The sequence below is a fragment of the Gadus chalcogrammus genome, chromosome 6, assembly GCF_026213295.1.
Source record: "Gadus chalcogrammus isolate NIFS_2021 chromosome 6, NIFS_Gcha_1.0, whole genome shotgun sequence".
Taxonomy (NCBI): Eukaryota; Metazoa; Chordata; class Actinopteri; order Gadiformes; family Gadidae; genus Gadus; species Gadus chalcogrammus.
In genome coordinates this window covers 27,001,811-27,024,100 of record NC_079417.1, presented here as the reverse complement: position 1 = coordinate 27,024,100, position 22,290 = coordinate 27,001,811, and the positions used below count along the sequence as shown (strand labels likewise).

General features: G+C 43.9%; 1 protein-coding gene across 1 annotated transcript; it reads right to left on the bottom strand.

Annotated features, from left to right (window-relative positions):
* Nucleotides 1-1,378: 1,378 nt before the first annotated feature.
* Nucleotides 1,379-18,500, bottom strand: LOC130384634 (histone-lysine N-methyltransferase PRDM9-like; the record flags this gene model as incomplete). The annotated part of the gene is made up of 16 exons (XM_056592925.1): nt 18,438-18,500; nt 10,814-10,873; nt 10,372-10,489; nt 9,912-10,028; nt 9,129-9,208; nt 7,389-7,515; nt 7,101-7,214; nt 6,661-6,791; nt 5,931-6,074; nt 5,770-5,834; nt 5,383-5,573; nt 4,697-4,960; nt 3,241-3,344; nt 2,782-2,954; nt 2,343-2,560; nt 1,379-1,670 (listed from the first exon to the last, which is right to left on the bottom strand). Coding segments are annotated over exons 1-16 (2,204 nt in total), but the record flags the coding sequence as incomplete, so codon positions are not given.
* Nucleotides 18,501-22,290: the final 3,790 nt, after the last annotated feature.

Below are 22,290 nucleotides of genomic sequence, written 5' to 3'. Positions count from 1 at the left end.
CACAAATCTTGCAGCAATGCAATGTTAATATATCATCATGGGAAATGAGTATTCTGATTCAGCGCATTTACTATTTATTTGTATAATCTTCACAACTCACAGCAATGAAATGTTAATTTATCATCATGGGAAATAGCATATAAACAAGCTTCATAAAAATTCATTTCTAAGCAGTAGGCCTACTACATATTTCTCAACGTAAACATCATGACCATAAGCTATCCCAAAGTTTTCACACCTTTCACACAGTAGGGCAGCATTAGTCATACATAATTAACAACACATCAAAGAAACTTTATTGAGGGATAGCAGTGAAAAAAACATCTGCGTCTTGGGTAAAGTTGGGCTATGCTTAATGTGAGGAGCAGGGCCCGATTGGAAGGAAGCCCATTCAGGACGAAGTTGACCTGGAGAAGGCAGCTGCAGGCAGATGAAGATGGGGGGGCTCTACTTCTTATTACCACAACAGGAACAGAACTCAGCCAAGCCAATGAATTCAGCCAAGTCACTGAGAAGTCTGTCTGTAACATTTGGTAGATACAGTTCAACCATGTAGGACTTTTGTAATTCCCCATTGTACTTTACAGAGATAGAGCACTTTGTTGCAGTCAGACATTTGTTTTTGTTTACCTTTAACATAGTGAGTCTGGAACACAATAGTTTGACCTGGCTTGGTGGAAAGCCCACTCACCACGTCAAGGTGCAGGTCATGAGTGGGAAAAAAGGTGTGTGTGTGTGGGGGCACTCCAAGCGTCCTTCCCTGTGTGTGTGTGTGTGTGTGTGTGTGTGTGTGTGTGTGTGTGTGTGGGGGCACTCCAAGCGTCCTTCCCTGTGTGTGTGTGTGTGTGGGGGCACTCCAAGCGTCCTTCCCTGTGTGTGTGGGGGCACTCCAAGCGTCCTTCCCTGTGTGTGTGTGTGTGGGGCACTCCAAGCGTCCTTCCCTGTGTGTGTGTGGGGGCACTCCAAGCGTCCTTCCCTGTGTGTGTGTGGGGGAGCACTCCAAGCGTCCTTCCCTGTGTGTGTGTGTGTGTGTGTGTGTGTGTGGGGGCACTCCAAGCGTCCTTCCCTGTGTGTGTGTGTGTGTGTGTGTGTGTGGGGGCACTCCAAGCGTCCTTCCCTGTGTGTGTGTGTGTGGGGCACTCCAAGCGTCCTTCCCTGTGTGTGTGTGGGGCACTCCAAGCGTCCTTCCCTGTGTGTGTGTGGGGGCACTCCAAGCGTCCTACCCTGTGTGTGTGTGTGGGGGCCCTCCAAGCGTCCTTCCCTGTGTGTGGGGGCACTCCAAGCGTCCTTCCCTGTGTGTGTGTGTGTGGGCACTCCAAGCGTCCTTCCCTGTGTGTGTGTGTGTGTGTGTGTGGGGGGCACTCCAAGCGTCCTTCCCTGTGTGTGTGGGGCACTCCAAGCGTCCTTCCCTGTGTGTGTGTGGGGCACTCCAAGCGTCCTTCCACGGGGTTGGGCACCTTCCTCCATGGCCTCCTTAAATCGATTGTACTCCGGATACACCGGTAGCCTGAGGACCAGGGAACAGGTATTGGCCGTGGGGAAAAGGGCCGGTCCATCTTCCTCATGGAGGAATTCAAGCCGGGGTCCGATGGGAAAACCCACAGCAGGAATCCTTTTGAGGCCCGTGGCAAACGCCAGAACCGCCCCCAGGGTGAGACTCGTATCTCCATCTGTTAGTACATAAGAGATAACTTGTAAGAACGACCGCATGTGAACATTAACAGGAATTTTACACTGCCTGACATGTGCCAATCTTTCGTCGTCCTTAGTTAAGATAAGATATACTTTATTAATCTCAGCAGAGAAATGTAGGTTATGTTTTATGTTGGTTTATGTTGCATTTCTCAGATCACAATAGAAATGTTCAAAAGTCCTTGTTTAACCCTAAGTGTGCACTAATAGTGTCATTCTTTCGAAAAAATATAAAATGTGTTATGCTGGTTCTGTCACAATCGGTTCACTATAATTCCCTATGCAGTGCTGTATTTACAGGTATGCCTAGGTTCACAAATCAAATAGTAAATATTTTTCATGTGTGCATTTGTTCATTCATGCAGAGCTGTAAACAGTCTTGTATTTTTCCTTTGTGTTTTGTGACCCATTATTGTTTGTGAAGACTTAACTTCTACAGGATGCCCCTTTTATATCCATTCATGATAATATCACCTGTTACCAGTTACTAATGTTGAAACAGTTGAACATTGTTGTTTTTGAGCATTCTACAGCTTTCCTCTTTGGTGGTCCCCTGTTTTGAATTGTTGCTGGCATCAAATTCAGAATAAGCATATATTAACAAAGAACAATTAGATAGATAAGGGTTGTAGATAGAAACACTTCCTTACCCTCCACCTCGATCAGCCAGTCCCTCCAATATATAAGGGTCCTGGCCTCCTTCCTCCTCCGATTGGAGCCCGGCTCAGACAGGTAGGACGTCATGAATGTGGACTCCAACCGGGAGGCCAGCAGCGGCTCAGGTGTGTCCATGAAGACCCCCTTGAGCTCCTCATGGTGGATCCTCAAAAGAGCTAGAATCCCGAAGGTCTCCAACCCTTCTTTGAATCTGTAAAATCAATGAGATAATAGATCATAGAAAATATAAGGTCTGTTGCTCTGAAGCCTGTTCTAGCCTACTCCATTGTACATAATGTGAAGATAAAAATCAATTAGACAAGGAATCCTTTCAATTAATATAAATTTAGATTATTTTGGAACACATGATAACTTTTCACTCCAACACAAAGGTCTCAGTCCATTAAATAGTCAATTCCCAGCTCCACTTACTGATTGAGAGCAGTCAAAATAGGGCCCTCTGTGAGGAAGTTGAGGGCTGCCCCCAGCAGCTCATCCCTATGCGGGAGGCTCCGCACAAAGGAGAAGGAGCCCATGAGGGAGAGCTCGTCTGTGGCCTCCTCCATAGCCTCCCTGGCACCTTCCACATGTGTGGCATCTGCAATCTAATATCATACATTAGGAACAATAATCATTATTTGGGATTTCTAAGCACTTTCATGGCACAAATCAGTAAAGAATGCATTGACATATGTGTATGACATAAATCATACATTGAAATTCAACATCAGTACACTATAGAGCACACCACACAGTATCTTGACACAAAAACACTTCTCCAAAAAGTGGTTTCATTAACATTAACCATTTACTTGCCTTTTGGAGCTTGGTCCTCAAATTGTAATCTGTCACCTCTTCCAAAGTGGCAGGAAGAGGGGACAGATTACAAACCTGTCTGTAGAGGCGCTGTGATAGGAATCTCGGAGAGACCTGCCCCTGCACCAGGCAGAGGGCAATCATCTTCCCCACCAGCCTGTACTGTCCTTTCTGCAATGCTGTGATAAGGGGAAAAGCACAAGGTTATTAAAGTTTGTTGCTCATTTTAAATGCATGTTAAAAACTCTAAATTGCAACGCCCAATACCATAAATTAAATTCAAAGCTTACCCCCCCCCCCAAAAAAAACAAAACTCTCCGGTTCTACACGATTCACGTGAATGACCAAATAGACCAAGAAAACGGCGATTGTCGCAGGAAAGCGACAAGTTTGCAGCTTTGTATATTGAAGTGAATATTTCACGGAGAGGCGGCGCCCTAGCGCCCTCTATTGACCCACCGCCACTGGTTGATATATCGATCATCATTTGTTCACTGTATTAGCCTACCAAATCACAGGCCTCTTCAACGGTTTAAATCAGACATCCTTTTTTTCTCACTTCCATTGAAGGACGGTGAATAGTAATTATTATTGGAAGATTGAAACATAATTATCAATAATTAATTCAAAATGTCACTGAATCCGGGGAAGGGGAACATCTTCGTGGTGCTGTGGTTCCCTCTGGTGGTCAGTAACGGGACCTCAGCTCATCCTTTGAATTCTACGTTATACATAACAGCATATCAAATATAATTCACCAACATGTCGGACTGCTTCTATTCTATCCAGACAAAACCAGACTTCTCCACACTGCATATCTGATTTTATTTGAATTTCTACAGGATAAATAAATAAATACATACAAATGAAATAAATATAACAATGACGTCAGAGAATAATTCAGTTAACATTATCTCTCTCAAACTATTTTCTTCTGAACATTTTCGGGTAAAAACCTTCACTCATACAGACATGAATATAAATAAATACATAAAGTTGATAAGATAAACAATTAACCGTTCATGTGCCCTTTTAACATATAACAGCAAGAACCATGTTCGATTAGATCTGAATAACAGATGTCTGGGAACCATTTAGTTTCTTCACATGGTTGTTTGGGTGGAGACTCCTCTGTGAAGTTGTGTGTGACGCTTGAGACGACCAGATTGACTAAATGTTTTCCCACACTGTTTACAGTGGTATGGTTTCTCTCCTGTGTGGATGCGTTGGTGTTCCTTCAGAGTATCAGATCTACTAAACGTTTTCCCACACTGTTTACAGTGGTATGGTTTCTCTCCTGTGTGGATGCGCTGGTGTACAGTCAGATGACCAGACTGTCTAAATGTTTTCCCACACTGTTTACATTGGTATGGTTTCTCTCCTGTGTGGATGCGCTGGTGTCTCTTCAGTTCACCAGATAGACTAAATGTTTCCCCACACTGTTTACAGTGGTATGGTTTCTCTCCCGTGTGGATGCGCTGGTGTCTCTTCAGACTATCAGAGCGACTAAAGGTTTTACTGCACTTCTCACATCTGTGTTGTCCGGCTCCTTCTGCTGGAATCTGGCTCGTGCTTTGGACGGTTCCCGGGGAGGCTCCGATTGGTTCTTGATAGGAGGCTGCGACGTATGGGAGGAGACTAGGCTCCACCTTGATTTCTCCACTCCTCAGCAGTCGGCCGTACAGGTCGCCATGGCTCCTCTTCATGTGTTTGTGGAGGAAGATCTGAGACGTGTAGGAGTACGGACACTCGGGACAGGGGAAAGCCTGTGCTGGTGTCAGCTGGGATCTCCCTCCTAGGAGAAAGGAGGAGAGTCATATGCATTTTATTTTGAGAGTGCTGCTGATGGCTGGTTTAAGCAGCCTCACCTGGCCAGAGTCAGGTGCTTTAGGCTTTGGGGCTTGATAAGGCTGCACATCCTAATCAAGCATACCTGAATTTGTATAATTGGATTGTTTTTTTGAAACCTCCATGGTACTGTATATTTTGCATTTAGACATTTTTCCAAGTAAGAATATTTTTCTATTATGTTGTCATCTTTTGTTTATTATGTTTAAATTTATGTTAAAACTTTACTATTTCCCGTATAATTTCTTAACTGCTTTGTTAATGTAGATGTTTATTGTCCAAGCTCTTTTGAATTAAAATGAGAGATGTGGTCATGTGTGTGCCGCATAGAAACCAAACCCTGACAGAAAGACAGACTTGAAGGCAGACCTTTAGTAGAGCTCTTGTTGTTCCACAGTCGATCAAATCCGATTCCCAGATGTCTGGCGTATTCGTCCCCATACCAGACCAAGAGCTCTGCTCCTGAAGTCACGAGGCCACAGGAGCGATACAGAATCCCTCCTTTGTGCTGAAACGCTATTAGGTTCTGTTCCTCTTCATTACGAGCACAATTGACGTACCTAACACACAGACAGGCACGTCAACACACCTTTACAGTGTATCTTCTGCATATGTCATAGCAACACAGAAAATATTGTGGATCTAATCAGATAACAGACATGGAGAAATATAAATGTTATCAATCAAGTAATGTAAGTAAGAAAATTGTGAACATTATTCATGCAGTAGATGGTATAAAAGTGAATAGGGTCCTACCTCATCCAGTTAGAAAGTGTCTCTCTCTTTGCATCAATGTAATCATTGTGTCTGCTCTTGTAGATCTGGAGAAATGTGTTAATCAGACTCTATGCCATCCAATAAACACACAAGCACAAACACAAGACTAGATCAAAATAAATGAATACAAACACACTGACCTCCCAGGAGTATCCACTCTCCAGGGCTCCCTCTTCATCTGTCCTGTGTCCTTCGTAGGGTCCAAAGTGTGTTCCAATGGGAAGGCCACCGTCTCCACAGTAAAACACCCCTAGACCGGCCCCAGGGATCCCAGAATCTCTGATCTACCCCACATGAGACAGAGACTGGAGAGAGGAGGAGAGTCGTAGAGTGAGAGGAATACATAGAGGGAGGGAGAGGTGGAGGAGGGAGGAGAGATAGAATACAAGAGAGAGATGGAGACACATGGAGAAGAGAGATGTAGAGAGATTGAGGCAGAGAGAGACAAAGAGAGGTGAGAGGAATGGAGAGAGGAAGAGAGGTGGTGAGATGGAGGGGGGGAGAGGAAGATAAGATAAGAAATAAATGGAGATGTGTAGTTGGGAAACAAGTGAGAAAGAGAGAGATTTAGACAGGAAGAGGGAGGGAGGAAAGGAAAGAGGGGGTTGGGACAGGGGGGGAGTTCAGAGAGGGAGTCACAAAGAGAGCCAGATAGAGGGAAATGGGGGGAGAGAGGGAGAGATAGACGGAAAGCACGATTCAGGAAGAAGAACCATTGGGGGAGAGATACAGTATATCGATCTGCTTTGGCAATATAACTGTTCACATTACTGTTTTTATATACATTAGCTGGGAAATGTATTAAACAATGAATGTTATACCGTCTCATTGGACGGGGAGAACTTTGTTGTGTTAAAGTACGACATATACCTCAAACCCAGCGGGCAGCGTCTTCTTGGCTCTGTCTTTCTCTCCGACAGCAACGGGGCGATCAGCCATGAAGACGATAGGACCGTGGACCTCGCACTCTTCGAGGAAGAAAGTCCTACACTCATCACAGACTGGAGAAAGTTCATTTATTTATTACGTCCAAAAGAGCTTCAGCTACAAATCTATATTAAATAGACAGAAACAGGAAGATTAAAAATTGGTTTGTGAATGAAAAAGAGGTGGGGAAAAAGAGGTGGGGAGAGAGAGACAGAGACAGAGAGAGAGACAGAGACAGAGACAGAGAGAGAGAGACAGAGACAGAGACAGAGACAGAGACAGAGACAGAGACAGAGACAGAGACAGAGACAGAGAGAGAGAGACAGAGACAGAGACAGAGACAGAGACAGAGAGAGAGAGACAGAGAGAGAGAGCCCTCTTACAGAAGTAGTCGTCATCCTTAGGTACTTCCGGTTCTTGGTAGTTAACTCTGAGAACTTTTCTCAGGTTCGTCTCTCTTGAATAAACACTTGAGTCCTTCACATGTTCATGGAGAACTGACACACACACACACACACACACACACACACACACACACACACACACACACACACACACACACACACACACACACACACACACACCACACACACACACACACACACACAGTTAGACTATACGTGCACAACCAGGTGTTATTGCAGGGAAGCGGTGGTGGGATCAGAGCTAACCCAAGGAGACCTCCTCCTGGACTGCAGAGCCCCTCTCTACTCCTCCTCCGGGGGGGTCGATCTCTGGATGAGAAGGAGTGGTCCCTCCAGAGACCTCCTGGTCACTCCACCCCCGCCCTGAGAGACTCTGACAGACAGAACGTCTAGTTAGGAGTACTCCCAGTTTTTTTAATGTGGGTAGGTGCTAGGGCTGTACGGTATGGACTAAAATGTACATCACGGTAGGGCTGGGCGATAAGGATTATTAATCGCGATAAATCTCACGTCGATTACGGCGATAAGCATTAGACATAAATGCTCGATATGAAAAAAAGGTTTTTTTTTTTTTTTTTTTTTTTAAACAACATTTCTGATGTGGATTTACCTGACAGCCAATGCGGCAGAAATAAACAAAATAGTCAGATCGCAGTTTTGCGGTTAATGCCTAAGTACACGCCCATTACCTGGTGCACACACACACACACACACACACACACACACACACACACACACACACACACACACACACACACACACACACACACACACACACACACACACACACACACACACACACACACACACACAGCCTATCAACAACAATGAAAATAAGAGAAAAGAAAAAAATATATATATATATTTTTTTTATATTATATATCGTGATTAATATCGATATCGAAAAAAAAAATCGTGATAATATTTTTTGCAATATCGCCCAGCCCTATATCACGGTAAGATTTGAGGAATAGACGGTAACGGTATTATATCACGGTATGTTAATTGTATCTTCTAATTTTGATATAAATGCCTCTGAAGGGGGAAAAATACTGGAAAGGCATCAAAACCACATCAAAAAAATTAAATTAAAGTTACTTCCATCTCTGAAAAACACTAATGTTTAATAGTATGGATTTGTTTCTCCACTTGCTTGCGGACCTTGCCGTATAGTTTTGGCATCTCAATTTGGCTGAAGTGTGTGCGGGCATGTAACGCGTACCTGGGATCGAGTGTTTTGACCATCTCTTTAAAGCCCTTTCTATCGACATTTTGAAAGGGAACCATGTCCTTAGACAGGTAAACAGTGACAACGTTTGTCATCTCGTTCCACCACTGGCATTTTGTTGTAAGGACTGGCTTTCAAAATGCCTGCGGAAGCAATGTCTGATATCAGAGACGGCTTCCCGCTACCAGCGTCTGTCTCGTACATTGTGGAATGAGAGCTTGTGAAGGGACTATTGCGCAACGCAGGAGCGCTTGCTGCGCGCCTGCATGCTTGCGCGCCTGCGTGCTTGCGCAATAGCATACGGCCTGAGAAGGCAGTATCGCTGTCAATCTGTCCTTGGGAAAAGTAACGTGGTGCCGAATTGAAAAAGGGACTATGTTTCGTTACCATATTTTCAGTAGTTGCTCGTAACTTTACTTTTTACATGAAAAAGTAGTCAGGGAACTGTATTAACGCATTACTTACTTTGTTACGCGTTACATACAACATTGTCTACCGGTCACACCGGTCTCACGGTAACGTCAAAATCCATACCGTAGCGCAAATTCACACCGGTATACGTTCAGCACCGTTTATACCGTACACCCCTAGTAGGTACCTTACCTCCTAGCAACAATACGTCTAAGGTTATACATCGTGCTGGTGTCATTAATACCCTTAATCCATGAGTCTGCTGTCACACGGACATGAAGCAGGTCTCGTACCATAGAGGACAGGACATGGTAAGGCTGCTGAAGGTGATGTGTGCTGTTTTATACCTGTACAGAAACTGCATCTGACGTACTGGGCTGTTGGAGAGACCCCTGTCTGACTGTTGGTGGCTTCCACACTCGAGCACCTGCTGACATAACTGGCTTTAGGTTAGGATGTAACCTGCTAACTATTACAACTGACTATATGAGTTAGGATGTGACCTATTAACTACAACAAACAGACCATATGTAAGGATGTACTATATTAACTATGACTAACTGACTTAAAGGTAGCTTAGAAGCTATTAACAACGAGGCAGTATAAAACCTATTACTATTAACTTACTATAAGGTAGTATTTAACTTTCTGACTTACGATAAATTAATATTTAACCAAATAACTACTTACTGACTCTAAGTAAGGAAGTATCCTACTCACTACTAAATGACTAAAAAGGTAGTATAAGCTACTAACGACCAATGAAGTATAAAACCTAACTTACATACTATATCTGACTAACTATAAGTAAGGATGTATGCTACTAACTCCTACTAACTGACTATAAAGTAGTATGTAAACGACTCACTTCAACTAACTGACTAAAATGGGTAATATAACCTGCTAATTTACTATGAGGTACAACCTATTGTTAAATATGTTTAGTACAGGTTTTCCTTTTTTCAGATGCAATAAAATCCCTTTAAATCAATAAAACCCCTTTTTGTTGCTATATCTTTGGTCAAATGATTAAGCAGTATTTGCAGGCTAATGTATCTTCAGGGCTTTGAAAGGGATAATGTTCACTGCACATTACTCCTTCCAGAAATGTCTTGTAAATGTCTTTGTACCGGTCAATCCAGAGGTCCAGAGCTGCTCCTCCTCATAGTCCGTCTCTTCAGGTGAGCAGACTCTCACCTGGCCGGGCTTCTCTCTCCTCATGAAGGCTGGAGCCACAAAGGACAGGCCTGACACACACACACACACACACACACACACACACACACACACACACACACACACACACACACACACACACACACACAGACACACACACACACACACACACACACACACACACAGACCGAAACACACACACACACACACACACACACACACACACACACACACACACACACACACACACACACACACACACACACACACACACACACACACACACACACACACACAGAAACACACACACACACACAGACACAAAAGAAGCAGTGATGTGTACAGCAGCACCACCTGTGTCTGTATGTTTATTAATGTAATCAGTAAAATAGTATTTAAGTATGAGTGGTTTACCAAGAGACGACATAACCAAATGGTTTTCCTTGATCTGCAGGAATCTTTTTTTCTCTGCCATACAGAGGCGGTTCCATTTTGTTGTGGAAAAGTAGGCCCTGATATCCGCAATGTCCTCCTTCAACACAAACAGACAACATAATGTCCAATACTGTTCATCTAACCTTACCACTTCGTAGATAAACAACCTTAACTACAACCGTAACACATTCTAGGTAATACTGAATCTATCAAAGTCAACAGTTGCTATAGAGCAGCCAATTAACTGTTGTAAATCCCACATATTTTGCATAAATAAAGTAATATTGTTCTCCTAAATTGCCATTCTCTCCATGGAGGGGCCCTTTCATGAACACATTGGTCTTATCTGATCGTATTTAATGGTGTTTAACTCACCAATGTTGCATGAACAGATGTTTAAAGTATTGATATGGTGTCTCACCTCCTCCACTGAGTTAATCATCTGACTGGTAGGCCTACAGCTTGAGTCCAGATCAAACGTCTAACAATGAAACATAATTAGAACATCTGGGGAAAATGTCGACGGCTAACATCCCTTTGCTGAGTTAATAAGAGTTACTTATGCCGCGTTTCCACTGCAGGGTGCGGAACGGATCGGATCGCAAAGGGGCGGTAGGGAGGGGGCAGTATAGCCCAGCTCAGTTCCGAGGTCGCGTTTCCACCGCCGACAGTACCCTTTAAGGTAGGCCGGATGACGATCGCCGCGGCAGCTACGTAAACATCGTAAACAACGTCTTCCTCCGCAAGAATGCAGACGAACGTCTCCACCTCCTTGTTCGCCCAAGCAAGCTTTTTACGCGACATGTTAATTGTAAAGAATAATACCTCGAGGCTACTGTTTGTTTGTTTTTATCCCTCGTCACCCGGAAGTGACGATTCTGTCGACCAATCAACGGAGGGGGGGTGTAGCTAGAATTCCAGGGTACCCTTTCAGGCGTCTGGTCTCGTTTTGGGTACCGCAACGGAGGAGTCCCTAGAATGGGGTCGGAACGGGTACGGCAAAGTCCGGGTCACGCCCACTTTTGGCGGTGGAAACGCGATCCGACCCGCACCTTTGCGATCCGATCCGTTCCGCACCCTGCAGTGGAATGGCGCATCTCCATTTCCCATTCTAGGGACTCCTCCGTTGCGGTACCCAAAACGAGACCAGACGCCTGGTCAAACAAACAAACAGTAGCCTCGAGGTGTATTATTCTTTACAATTAACATGTCGCGTAAAAAGCTTGCTTGGGCGAACAAGGAGGTGGAGACGTTAGTCTGCATTCTTGCGGAGGAAGACGTTGTTTACGATGTTTACGTAGCTGCCGCGGCGATTGACATCCGGCCTACCACCAAGGGTACTGTCGGCAGTGGAAACGCGACCTCGGAACTGAGCTGGGCTATACTGCCCCCTCCCTACCGCCCCTTTGCGATCCGATCCGTTCCGCACCCTGCAGTGGAAACGCGGCAGAAATGCGCCATTAACGTTGGCGCCGACTAGTCAACACTAGAGGTTACGTTTTGCGTCGAGGCATCGGGGCGTGTGTCGAGTATGGGGGTGTTCACACAGGCAGTTTTTTTATATTAAAAAACACCTGACCCGGGCGGTTTTTTACCAACTAAAAAACTGACAGGGTGGTTTTGTCAAGTTCATTCTCGAGCAGAATGTTCTAGAGCCAACGTTGCAAATCAGTTACCGCATCAAAGTGGTTTGACTACGCTACAGTGTCAGTTACAATGTCGAGGATGAGAAAATTAGCCCTTGTTTTGGCGTTAAATGACAACGACGAGGATAACGATGAACCTTCCCGTTTGTGGGTGCATGACATAAACCGGGGACGGCAGCAGTACGGGGCGTTTCATAGTTTGATTCAGGAGCTACGGTTTGATAATGCACGGTTCAGTGCATATTTCAGACTCGACAAGAGTCAATTTGAAACCTTGTTGCGCATCGTTGCGCCTTCAATAATAAGGCAAGACACCCACATGAGGCAAGCCATCAGTCCAGAGGAACGACTCAGCATTTGTTTAAGGTAAATACGCAAATATATTTATATAAAGGATTATGAAATCAGACGCATGTCTCGTAGCTTATTTTATTACTAGTAACAAGCAGGTAGTAGGTTACCTAGCAACAGGTCTAATGTAAGCTATGTTGTCTTGCCTCCCATACTCTTTGGTGTTGCAGAGCTTGTTCTCACCTTTTCAGCATACGTAGGCAAGGCAAGGCAACTTTATTTATATAGCACTTTTCATACACAAGGCAGACTCAAGTGCTTCACATATAAACATTGTCATAGAAGAAGAAATGGGTAAAATAGAAAGTTAAAAAGGCATTTTAGTATTAAATAGAATATAAAGGCAAATTTAAAAAAGCTTTTTAGAAAGTGCAATGTATTTAAGATTTAGCAGAAAGCTAAAGCAAACATAAAAGTCTTCAGTCTTGTTTTAAAGGTGCTCAGAGTAGGCCTATTTTATATGTATAGCGTCCTTCGCTGGACAGGATGTAGACTGCTAGCATTACGTACCTGACTGTCAGGCCTGCAAATGAAATAGAAACTGCTATCTAACTGCTAACGGCTACAATCAAGATCAACAGGTGTATGCGTGCTTGCTCAATTGTTTCAGACTGAACTAAATATCACTCTTTGGGCAGGTATCTGGCAACTGGCGATTCATTCCGGTCCATCGCTTTCGCCTTCAGGATGGGTGCCAGCACTGTGGCAGGCATAGTTCATCAGGTCTGCACAGCTATTTGGGATTGCCTCCTGCCAGATTACATGCCTATTCCAGACAAAGCAGCGTGGAGAAAGATAGCCACTGGATTCCAACAGCTGGATTTCCCCAACTGCATAGGGGCAATGGATGGGAAACACGTAGTCATTGAGGCTCCTCCCTCCAGTGGCACTCTTTATTACAATTACAAAGGCACTTTTTCCATCGTCCTTCTGGCTGTAGTCGACGCCAGGTACTGTTTCAGGCTTGTTGACATCGGGGCCTATGGAAGAAACAGTGATGGGGGAACCCTCTCCTCCTCCGCTTTTGGTACTGCCCTACGGCAGAACACATTGGGTATCCCGGATGACTCCATCCTCCCAGGGGCAGAACATCTTGGCCCGATGCCTCATGTGTTTCTGGCAGACGAAGCCTTCCCCTTGCGCCGTAACATCATGCGCCCATACCCTGGCTACAACACTGGAGAAAAAAAAGTGTTTAACACCCGTCTCTCTCACGTGCGCAGAATGGTCGAGTGTGCGTTTGGCATACTGGCATCCCAATGGAGAGTGTACCGTCGGGTGCTGTGTGTCTCTCCAGAAGTGGCAGAGAATGTGGTAAAGGCCACCTGCATGCTCCATAACTTTCTCAGGTGGGATGCCAGCACTACAATACCGGCTAGGTCATCTACTGGAACATCCACAGCTGCGCCATCACAAGGTCTCCAGAACGCACCTCGCCTTGGCACCAACAATGCTGGCAGAGATGCTGTGGCAGTGAGGGAGAAGTTTGCTCAGTACTTCATGTCTGAAGCTGGACGAGTTCCCTGGCAGGATAACATCTAGGCACAAACATATATATATATATATGTTTATTTATGTTTACATTTATTTATTTATATATATTTATTTATTTATATTAATCCTCTATACAGTTCTCTACATTTATCTTTTTATTTTACTTGAATCCTGTTTTACTTCTATTATTATCTCTACTTTCTATATTAGCTAAGAGTTTATTGTTTACTGTTTTTGTTTACTTTTTATAGTTAGTTAAGAGTTTATTGTTTATCTTATATTATTATTGTTTACTGTTTACTTTTTGTTTTACTTTTTAAAGTTATCTAGAGTGTATTGTTTATCTCATATTGTATATAATTTAATATTGTGTTGTGTTTCTTCTGTAAACTACTGGACAATCAATTTCCTTGAGGGAGTCATCACAAAAGGATCAATAAAACCTAATCTAATCTAATCTAATCTAATCTAATTTCATCACAAACCAACATACCTCGCTCCGCTTGCCAAGGGTTAGCGGAGCTTCGCTGGGGGAGGAGCCGATATCGGGGCGTGTGTCGAGTATGTCGGCTCCTCCCCCAGCGAAGCTCCGCTTCGAGTAGGATTCACGTTGGCGAAATGACGTAGGGTGTGACGTTCGAGGCTTCGCCTCAGGCTACTGCTTCGAAATATGGGTTCAGTATTGGCGGGAGATTTCGACTTTAATGGCTATTAAATCAATCACTCCTTCTCAGTTATCATGCAGTGTGGGTCGGCTTAGCTCAGGAGGTAGAGCAGTTGACTTGTAACCGGTAGGGTGCTAGTTCATTCCCCAGCTCCTCCTAGCTCAGTGTTGTTGTGTCCCTGTCACTTTGCTCTTGACAGCTGACTGTTGCCTTGCATGGTTGACTCTGACGTCAGGGTGTCAATGTGTGTATTTACCGATGTAAGTCGCTTTGGATAAAAGCGTCTGCTGAGACACACTTTTGCCAAATGATTTATTTTCTAGCATGAGCTCTGTGCCATTTTATGAATGGCACCCTCACACACATGTATCACTGAAATTACTTCAATTCTCAAATGATTTAATGTTGTATCGGCAAACGAAGCAAAAATCAAATTTTGGGTTGGGTTGTCATAATTTCATTCACCACTAGATGTCCCTAGCGTACTCATTTGAAGCTTCGAGCACAAACCACTTTGGTGATTCATGAGGCATCATCTCGGCACCACTATTCAACACGATGATTATAGGGATTCTGACCATAAATCACTTACGTCGTCCACTTATGCTTAGTTATGTTAGCCATTATGTTAGCCATTCTTTTCAAAACGCCTCCTCAAGCGTTTTATTAGCAGTTTATGTTGGGTGGGCAGCTGAAAGGAGTCGTACTGAAACAAACGGCTCTGTCACACTAAATTTGTACCGGGGGCAAAATTTGTACCGGGCGCGTCATCAATACGTAATCCAGTCCAAATCTGCCTGGCAACAGATGATCGCGTCGTCCGTTGCCTGGCAACGGACGATCGCGTCGAATGACGTGAACATTCGCGAACCTTCTATTTAGCGATCCGTTATCTGTATTGTGCTATTTCGTCCTTGACCTGCTTTAAACACTCAGTTTACTTGCTAAATTTGATTAAACAATTAAATACAATACAAATATAAAGTAAAAACAAGTGTTATCTGTAATGATATCAACATCAGTTATTAGACCGTCACACGGAGCATGCGCAGTTGGATTGGCGCGCTGCATGTGGATGTCTGTTCCGGGTTAAGAATGTGACAAGGCGCAAGATACATTGTGTGTTTATTAAGGAACACACAAAACATTACATTATTTAGCGATCCGTTAACTGTATTATGTTATTTTGTCTTTGGCAACATGAGCGCGAATGTTTTTTGAAACCTTCCCGGCAACGGACGACGCGATCATCTGTTGCAGGGCAGGTTTGTAATGGATTACGTAATGTAGGGTGACCAGACGTCCTCTTTTTCCCGGACATGTCCTCTTTTCGAGACCTAAAAAATGCGTCCGGCAGGGATTCCAAAAACGTCCGGTATTTTGCCTCGTCGCAAAAAAAAAAAATATATATATTATTGTTATTATTATCTTTTAATTTTTTTTTGCCTCGTCGCATATTTGTGTTTCTGGGTTTTTCACATAACCTACTAGTTATTACCATTGTATATGTCTATGTTTATTACGGCCTTCCAAGTTCTGGAAATGGTATCTCCCTTACGTTCCACCTTCTTGCGCGAGCTGACTGTAGAGAGAGTCTGTCATTGGGCGACCGATCTCATGTGCTCGTTGAGAAGGTGCCGTGTATAGACGGAATGAAACCCCCACTGAAGTCCGTAGGTTCACGATACAAACCCACCCCCACCCCCCCCCCCCCCCCCCCCGTCAACAATCTTGCCCGGGGCGCAATTGGACCTAGGATCGCCACTGTCTGCAGCAATGCCTAAACGTAAATGTAAGTTCACGGACGAACTAAAGAAAAAAATACCCATGTTTTCGCCCCCCCCGCGACGAAGTGTCCTCTTTTTCACAAACTCAAATCTGGTCACCCTACGTAATGATGACGCGCCCGGTACAAATTTCGCCCCCGGTACAAATTTAGTGTGACAGCTCCTTGCTATGGACCTATTTTGAAGTGCACGGCTCCATTAACTTCCGAATTAAATTAAATTCCGAATAAACTTCCATTAACTCCATTAACTTCCAAAGTCTGAGATTTGTCCTTTTACTTAACATGAATGGCGTTGAACACGGATATATAACACACATATCATTGAAATAGCTGTAACAGGCACGGACGTATTGATTACCTGAATGATTATGGGAGACCTGCGTAATTTTCATAATATTGTTAATTGTCTAATATTAACATTTCAGTTGCGTTGGTAGGTATTTCATTTTCATTTGCTTGTTTAGCTATGTATGACAGGGTTATGCTTAGCTATGTATGACAGTTGACAATGTTGGTGGATTACAATTCATTATTTGGGTAGGCTACTCCAACTTCGTTGCTGGTCGATATGTAAACATTTACTTTTATATAGATTATTGATTGCATTTTTCGTAAATAGTTAGTTGGAAGGAATCTGTTTCTTAAGCAATAACATTGAACTGAATTGTTTAGGCCTACATACGTTTACTATGTTACTATGGTATTATATGGAGCAATCTTACATATTTATGAAGTTTCCAGATCAATAAAGTTCTCTCTTTTTATTTGAACTGCCTGTATGTCCTCTTGATTATAGTATTACAGTGTGTACCTTGGTTATCAGCTATCATAGAATGGTGTCCAAATGGCTGCATGTGTAAGAAATAGGATTTGAACCAAGTGTTACAATAAAAAAAGCTTTTATTACAAGACCCCCCACCCCAAATTTTAACAAAACACTTTTTTGGGCTGTTTGGCTGGGGCAGAAGAGTGGAAGGGGAAACAAAGACAGGTAGCCAAAGAAGAAGTAAGGAAAGGAATGAGAGGAAGAACAGTGAAATGAATGAACAGTGTGATAAACCATATGATTACCAAAAAAGTTATAATTACTGATTTATCAAATACGCAGAGAAGAGCATCATCGAATAAAGATTAAGGACCTGGATTATATTTTACAGTATTGAAAACTGTTGAAATTACAATTCAGAGTGGAGAAGGCTGAAGGCATTGGTCCTAAAAGTGTCAGTTTCACCCACTCTGGATTATCGCTTCAAAAGACTGTGAAATGCTTTTTAAAAAAATGGTAATAATTCAATACGTGAAGATTTGGTGAGAGGTAAAGCATCTTCTTTTAAATATTATAAGCCTTGGTTTAGTTATTCAGTTCTGTTGGATTCCAGCCCACCATGGAATATATGGCAATGAAATTGCTGATAAATTAGCTAAAAGATACTAACCTAATTAGAAGAATTTAACCTTAAGTATATACATTTTTTATTTTTTATTTTTATTTATTCATTTCTTTTGTTAGTTTGTTTTATTTTGTTTATTTTGTTTCGTTAGTTTGGTTTTTTCTTTGAATTTATTTTTATGATTTAAACTTTATCATTTGCCAACGTCCTTGTCACAAACTCCTGTGTAGTAGTCCAGTAGGTGGCGGTATATGGGGAAAAACTATGATCCTCCACTAAACTAGAAGAAGAAGAAGATCTCTGCATCCGGTACGTCACGGACTAGGTCACGTGTCTTGGCCCCATAACGCGGAAGCAAATCGCTCCTGTATGTTACCCTGCGCCACTGAGCAGTTTGTATAGGAATGAATGGGCGGCCATTTTCCAGTCTGTGGTCCATCCTTTATTATGTCCATGATTCATTCCTATGTAAACTGCTCAGTGGCGCAGGGCACAAGCGGGCACAAGCCCCCAGGAACACTGCATACTTCCGCAATCCACCAGTGCTCAGCGGCCAAGCCTGGTATTGCAGCTGTTTAAGCGGGCTGCGAGGGGTCCCTCAAATCATGGGACCCAGAAGTAGATATGTCCGTTCACTCCAATACAAGTGGGGAACAGGAATGTGTCTCCGCAAAAAATGTCTGGATATCAATCAAAGGCTAATAATTACCTTCATGCCATGTCCTCAAAACGCCACCTCAAGCGTTTTATTAGCCCTTATCTCGCTGGGGAAGAGGGGTGTGCATCTGAAAGGAGTCGTAGTGAAACAAATGGCATCCGAGAGGGCCTAGTTCAGTGCTCCGTTAACGTGTCCGATTTTTGGACTGGTTCATCTGTTGCTCAATAACTCTCACGGTCCTCTGCTTGCGATCATTGTGATTCATCATGTATTGATCCATTTATTCAAAAGATCCAAAGACAAAGAACAGGTGCATTACGGTATCATTTTATATTGTTGTAAGGTGGTGGGTAATAATCTGTGGCCCAATCTCTTGTGTGCCCAGTTGGTAGCGATCTTAAGTGAGAGTGTGTTGGTGGGCTGGGGTGTTTGTGTGAGTTTGTCTATTGTGTGTGTGTAGTGTTATTTTAGGATCTACATGTCATTGTGCATCCAGGTGTTGGTGTTGTCATTATTTCTTTGTGATGTGGTGTCTGTGGGTGATGGGTTTGATGAAGTGTGATCATTTGTGGACCTGTCGTAACATCCCCCTGGGGAGTTCCCGGCAGGACACCGCTCTGTCCGCTGTGTCCCTGTGGTGCAGGGCCTGGAGTATTTTAAAATATACTTTGTCTTTTCCACGGGTGGGGCCATCTGGCGACGGCAGGACGGTCCCTGGTAACTGCTGATGGTGACACAGCCAACGGGCCCATAGAAACACACTTCTATTGGAAAGGATGAAAAGTACATCAGAGTAAATAAAAGGGGGGATCTGAGGACCCCGCCCGCACACATACGCATAGAAATATATACATATATATATATATATATATATATATATATATATATATATATATATATATACTTCTATATATATATACTTATGTGTTCTGTTACATGTATGTTTTCTCCTGTGTAATTCAGTCTTTTATGTTTATTGATGGTCCTGTGATGCCATCTACTGGTGAACTTTGGTATTTTTCTGGAATACGTTCTGATATGCATGCTTTGCACTCCATTACACTACATTCACTTGATCGGAAAGCATGGTACTCACACTCGTCTTCATAATGGCGTCTCCTCTGGTTTCAAGTTGGCCTTTGTAAGCATCGTTGGTACGTTATCTGTATTGATATGTTAAGGGGGTTTGATGTATAATGAGATTAAGGAAACTTTGTAAACAAATTAGATGGATGGATATTATTACGTTAGCAAACTAACTTAGTAGCTAAGCTAATTTTACAGCATTCTGTTATTCTCATACTGAAATGCTGTGCTTCCATTCCTCAGTTTTATCCTACTTCACCTCACCATAAAGAGTGAACTGCAACTTTTCGTCTGCGTGGTTTGATGGAGAGGAGTTTATACCATCTGTCAACCCTGGCAAGGCGCTGGGGGTAGAGGGCAAAACAAGAGAGACACACACACACACACACACACACACACACACACACACACACACACACACACACACACACACACACACACACACGCATCCAGACCCATCCATACACACACACACACACACACACACACACACACACACACACACACACACACACACACACACACACACACACACACACACACACACACACACACACACCCACGCATCCAGACCCATTCATACACATCCTCTCATTAATAGTGAATCATGCGCATTTATACAAAAAATAGGAATAAAAAGGAGCACACTGCAATCTCAGTAGAAGTCATGGGTGAAAAATAAAGGAACCCCAAAATTGCACACACACATATACATATATATATATATATATATAAAAAACATGGTAAAAGCATAAAACATGGTAAAATCATGCAAGAAGTATTAAAAACACATAGGGTAAAGATAAGTGCTGGCAGATAAGTGCAAAATAGATGAAATTAATTAATAAATAGGAATATAAATAAAGATAAATAAGACATAGTAAAACCATTCACACATCCATACCATCCTTTCACATAAAAGAAGCCTCCAATGAATAAGAGGGTAAGGGTTGGGGTTATGGGTAGCATAGCCCTAACCCCCGTCCCCGGAGCCCAATGGACGCTGTCCTGGGTCGTCTGGAATTGAAGGAGAGACCGTTGTTTAAGGTGACCGCATCGGGGGTCCACCTCCTCTATGCTGTCTCTCACAAAGCTGCTGAAGGCCTCAGTGCAATGGAGCCGGTGAACGGATAGCTCGATGGAAACAGCGAGGAGAGGAATGACGAAACGGGCCCGTGGGACTTTAGCACTGGCTGTTCCAACGCGTCGTCGATGTCTTTGATAACGGTAACGGCTGTTTGTTCCCTAAGACCGTTGTTTATGTCTACCTAAAAACCACCAGTCTGATGTCAGGCCTGGGGGAGGGGAATCTAAGCAGGACTGCAGTGAGGTGTCTGAGGGTCGCTCCCGGGAAACTGTGGGCCTGAACCTCCGACCGTTTAAATGTGGGGATGGGGGCAATGTTAGAATCCCCCATAATGATAAGAGGCTTCCTAATGGCCAGAGCCCACAGGGAGGCTTTCCCGTTAGGATAGGGGGGTACCAATGGTTTGGTGGGGGGGGGGGCCTGGGTTGATCTACATTTGATGGTCTAGAACAAAAGGAAGGAGGTGGAGGAGGGGGGGGGAGAGGCTGGGGTCAGTGGGGACCATTGGACTATGTCAGGTGAGCTAGGGATCAATACACGTTGGGTAATGGTTCTGCCGGGGGCGTGGTCGAGGGCAGGAATCCTGATATGGGTGAGTTACTATAAATGGGTTGGTGAGGACTGAGGTCCGCTGTGGTGGGTGGTGTTGGTGGAGGACCAGCAGTGGGTGTAGTCTAGTTGATATCTAGTGGTCTAGTGGACACTATTAACGCATTCATTAACTCGCATGCAACACGTTCCCTACTGATTCTAAACTGGAGTTGGAAGAAAGTGAAAGAAAAGTCTAAATGGAGCTAGATGACGTAAGGGCACGGACCCGTGAAAACAAGGCGCGTACAACGCCTCACAGCGCCCCTGGTCCGACGGACGCGTTCCGTACGCAGCACACGACGGGATGAAGCAGACTCGGAGAACGCGGTAAAAGCAGCGACCTCGTCAGAAGAGACTCACGTCCAGGCCCAGCGGGAGGGCCAGCTCCGGAGTCCTGGTCCCCAAGGTGTAGTGGCTGGGTCGGCGAGGCTCCGGGCCCCCCACCGGGGGTCCATAGGGGCTGGGGTCAGGTCTGTAGCAGGCCCGGCGGTAGCCAGGGGCAAGGGTGGGCTTAGCCCACCCCAATGTGCGCCATGCCCACCCAATCAAAATAGAGGAAAATGAATGAAAAAAATTTGGTGGAAGTCAGACCCACTATCGGACGGAGTTGATGTCAAATCTAATTCAGCCAATTAATTAATACTAAAGAATATACCATTACCATGCATTGCTTCTAATTGGGTGGGCCGGACAGCCTGCCTCCAAGTTACTGTCGTGACAATTTCTCTATCAGATATTGCGTCTAAGCAGATGAGATATTTAGATGCAAAAAGCACACAATACTTGCAGGCAATTGCTGGTTATATATATCTGTAATAAAAGTACGAACAAAGATACATCACAACATGCATCAACAAACAACATAACAGGCATACAATACAATAATCTGAGGCCTCAGATGGGAGCTTCTCTTTGCGTGTTACTTAATACTCAAGGTACGCTGGGGAGAAGTCCACTGAGTGTGGGGATCAATGAGTTCTTATTCTTATTAGTTAAGCTGAGTCCAATGAGATCAAGCTCGGCCTCTTGCCACACCGAGATCATGTCCTAGACCTAGGTGTACCATGTAAAATACATGTTACCATTAGCTAGGGTGTCGTTCTTGGTGTCATTGGACTCAGCTCAACGTGTAGATGCTAA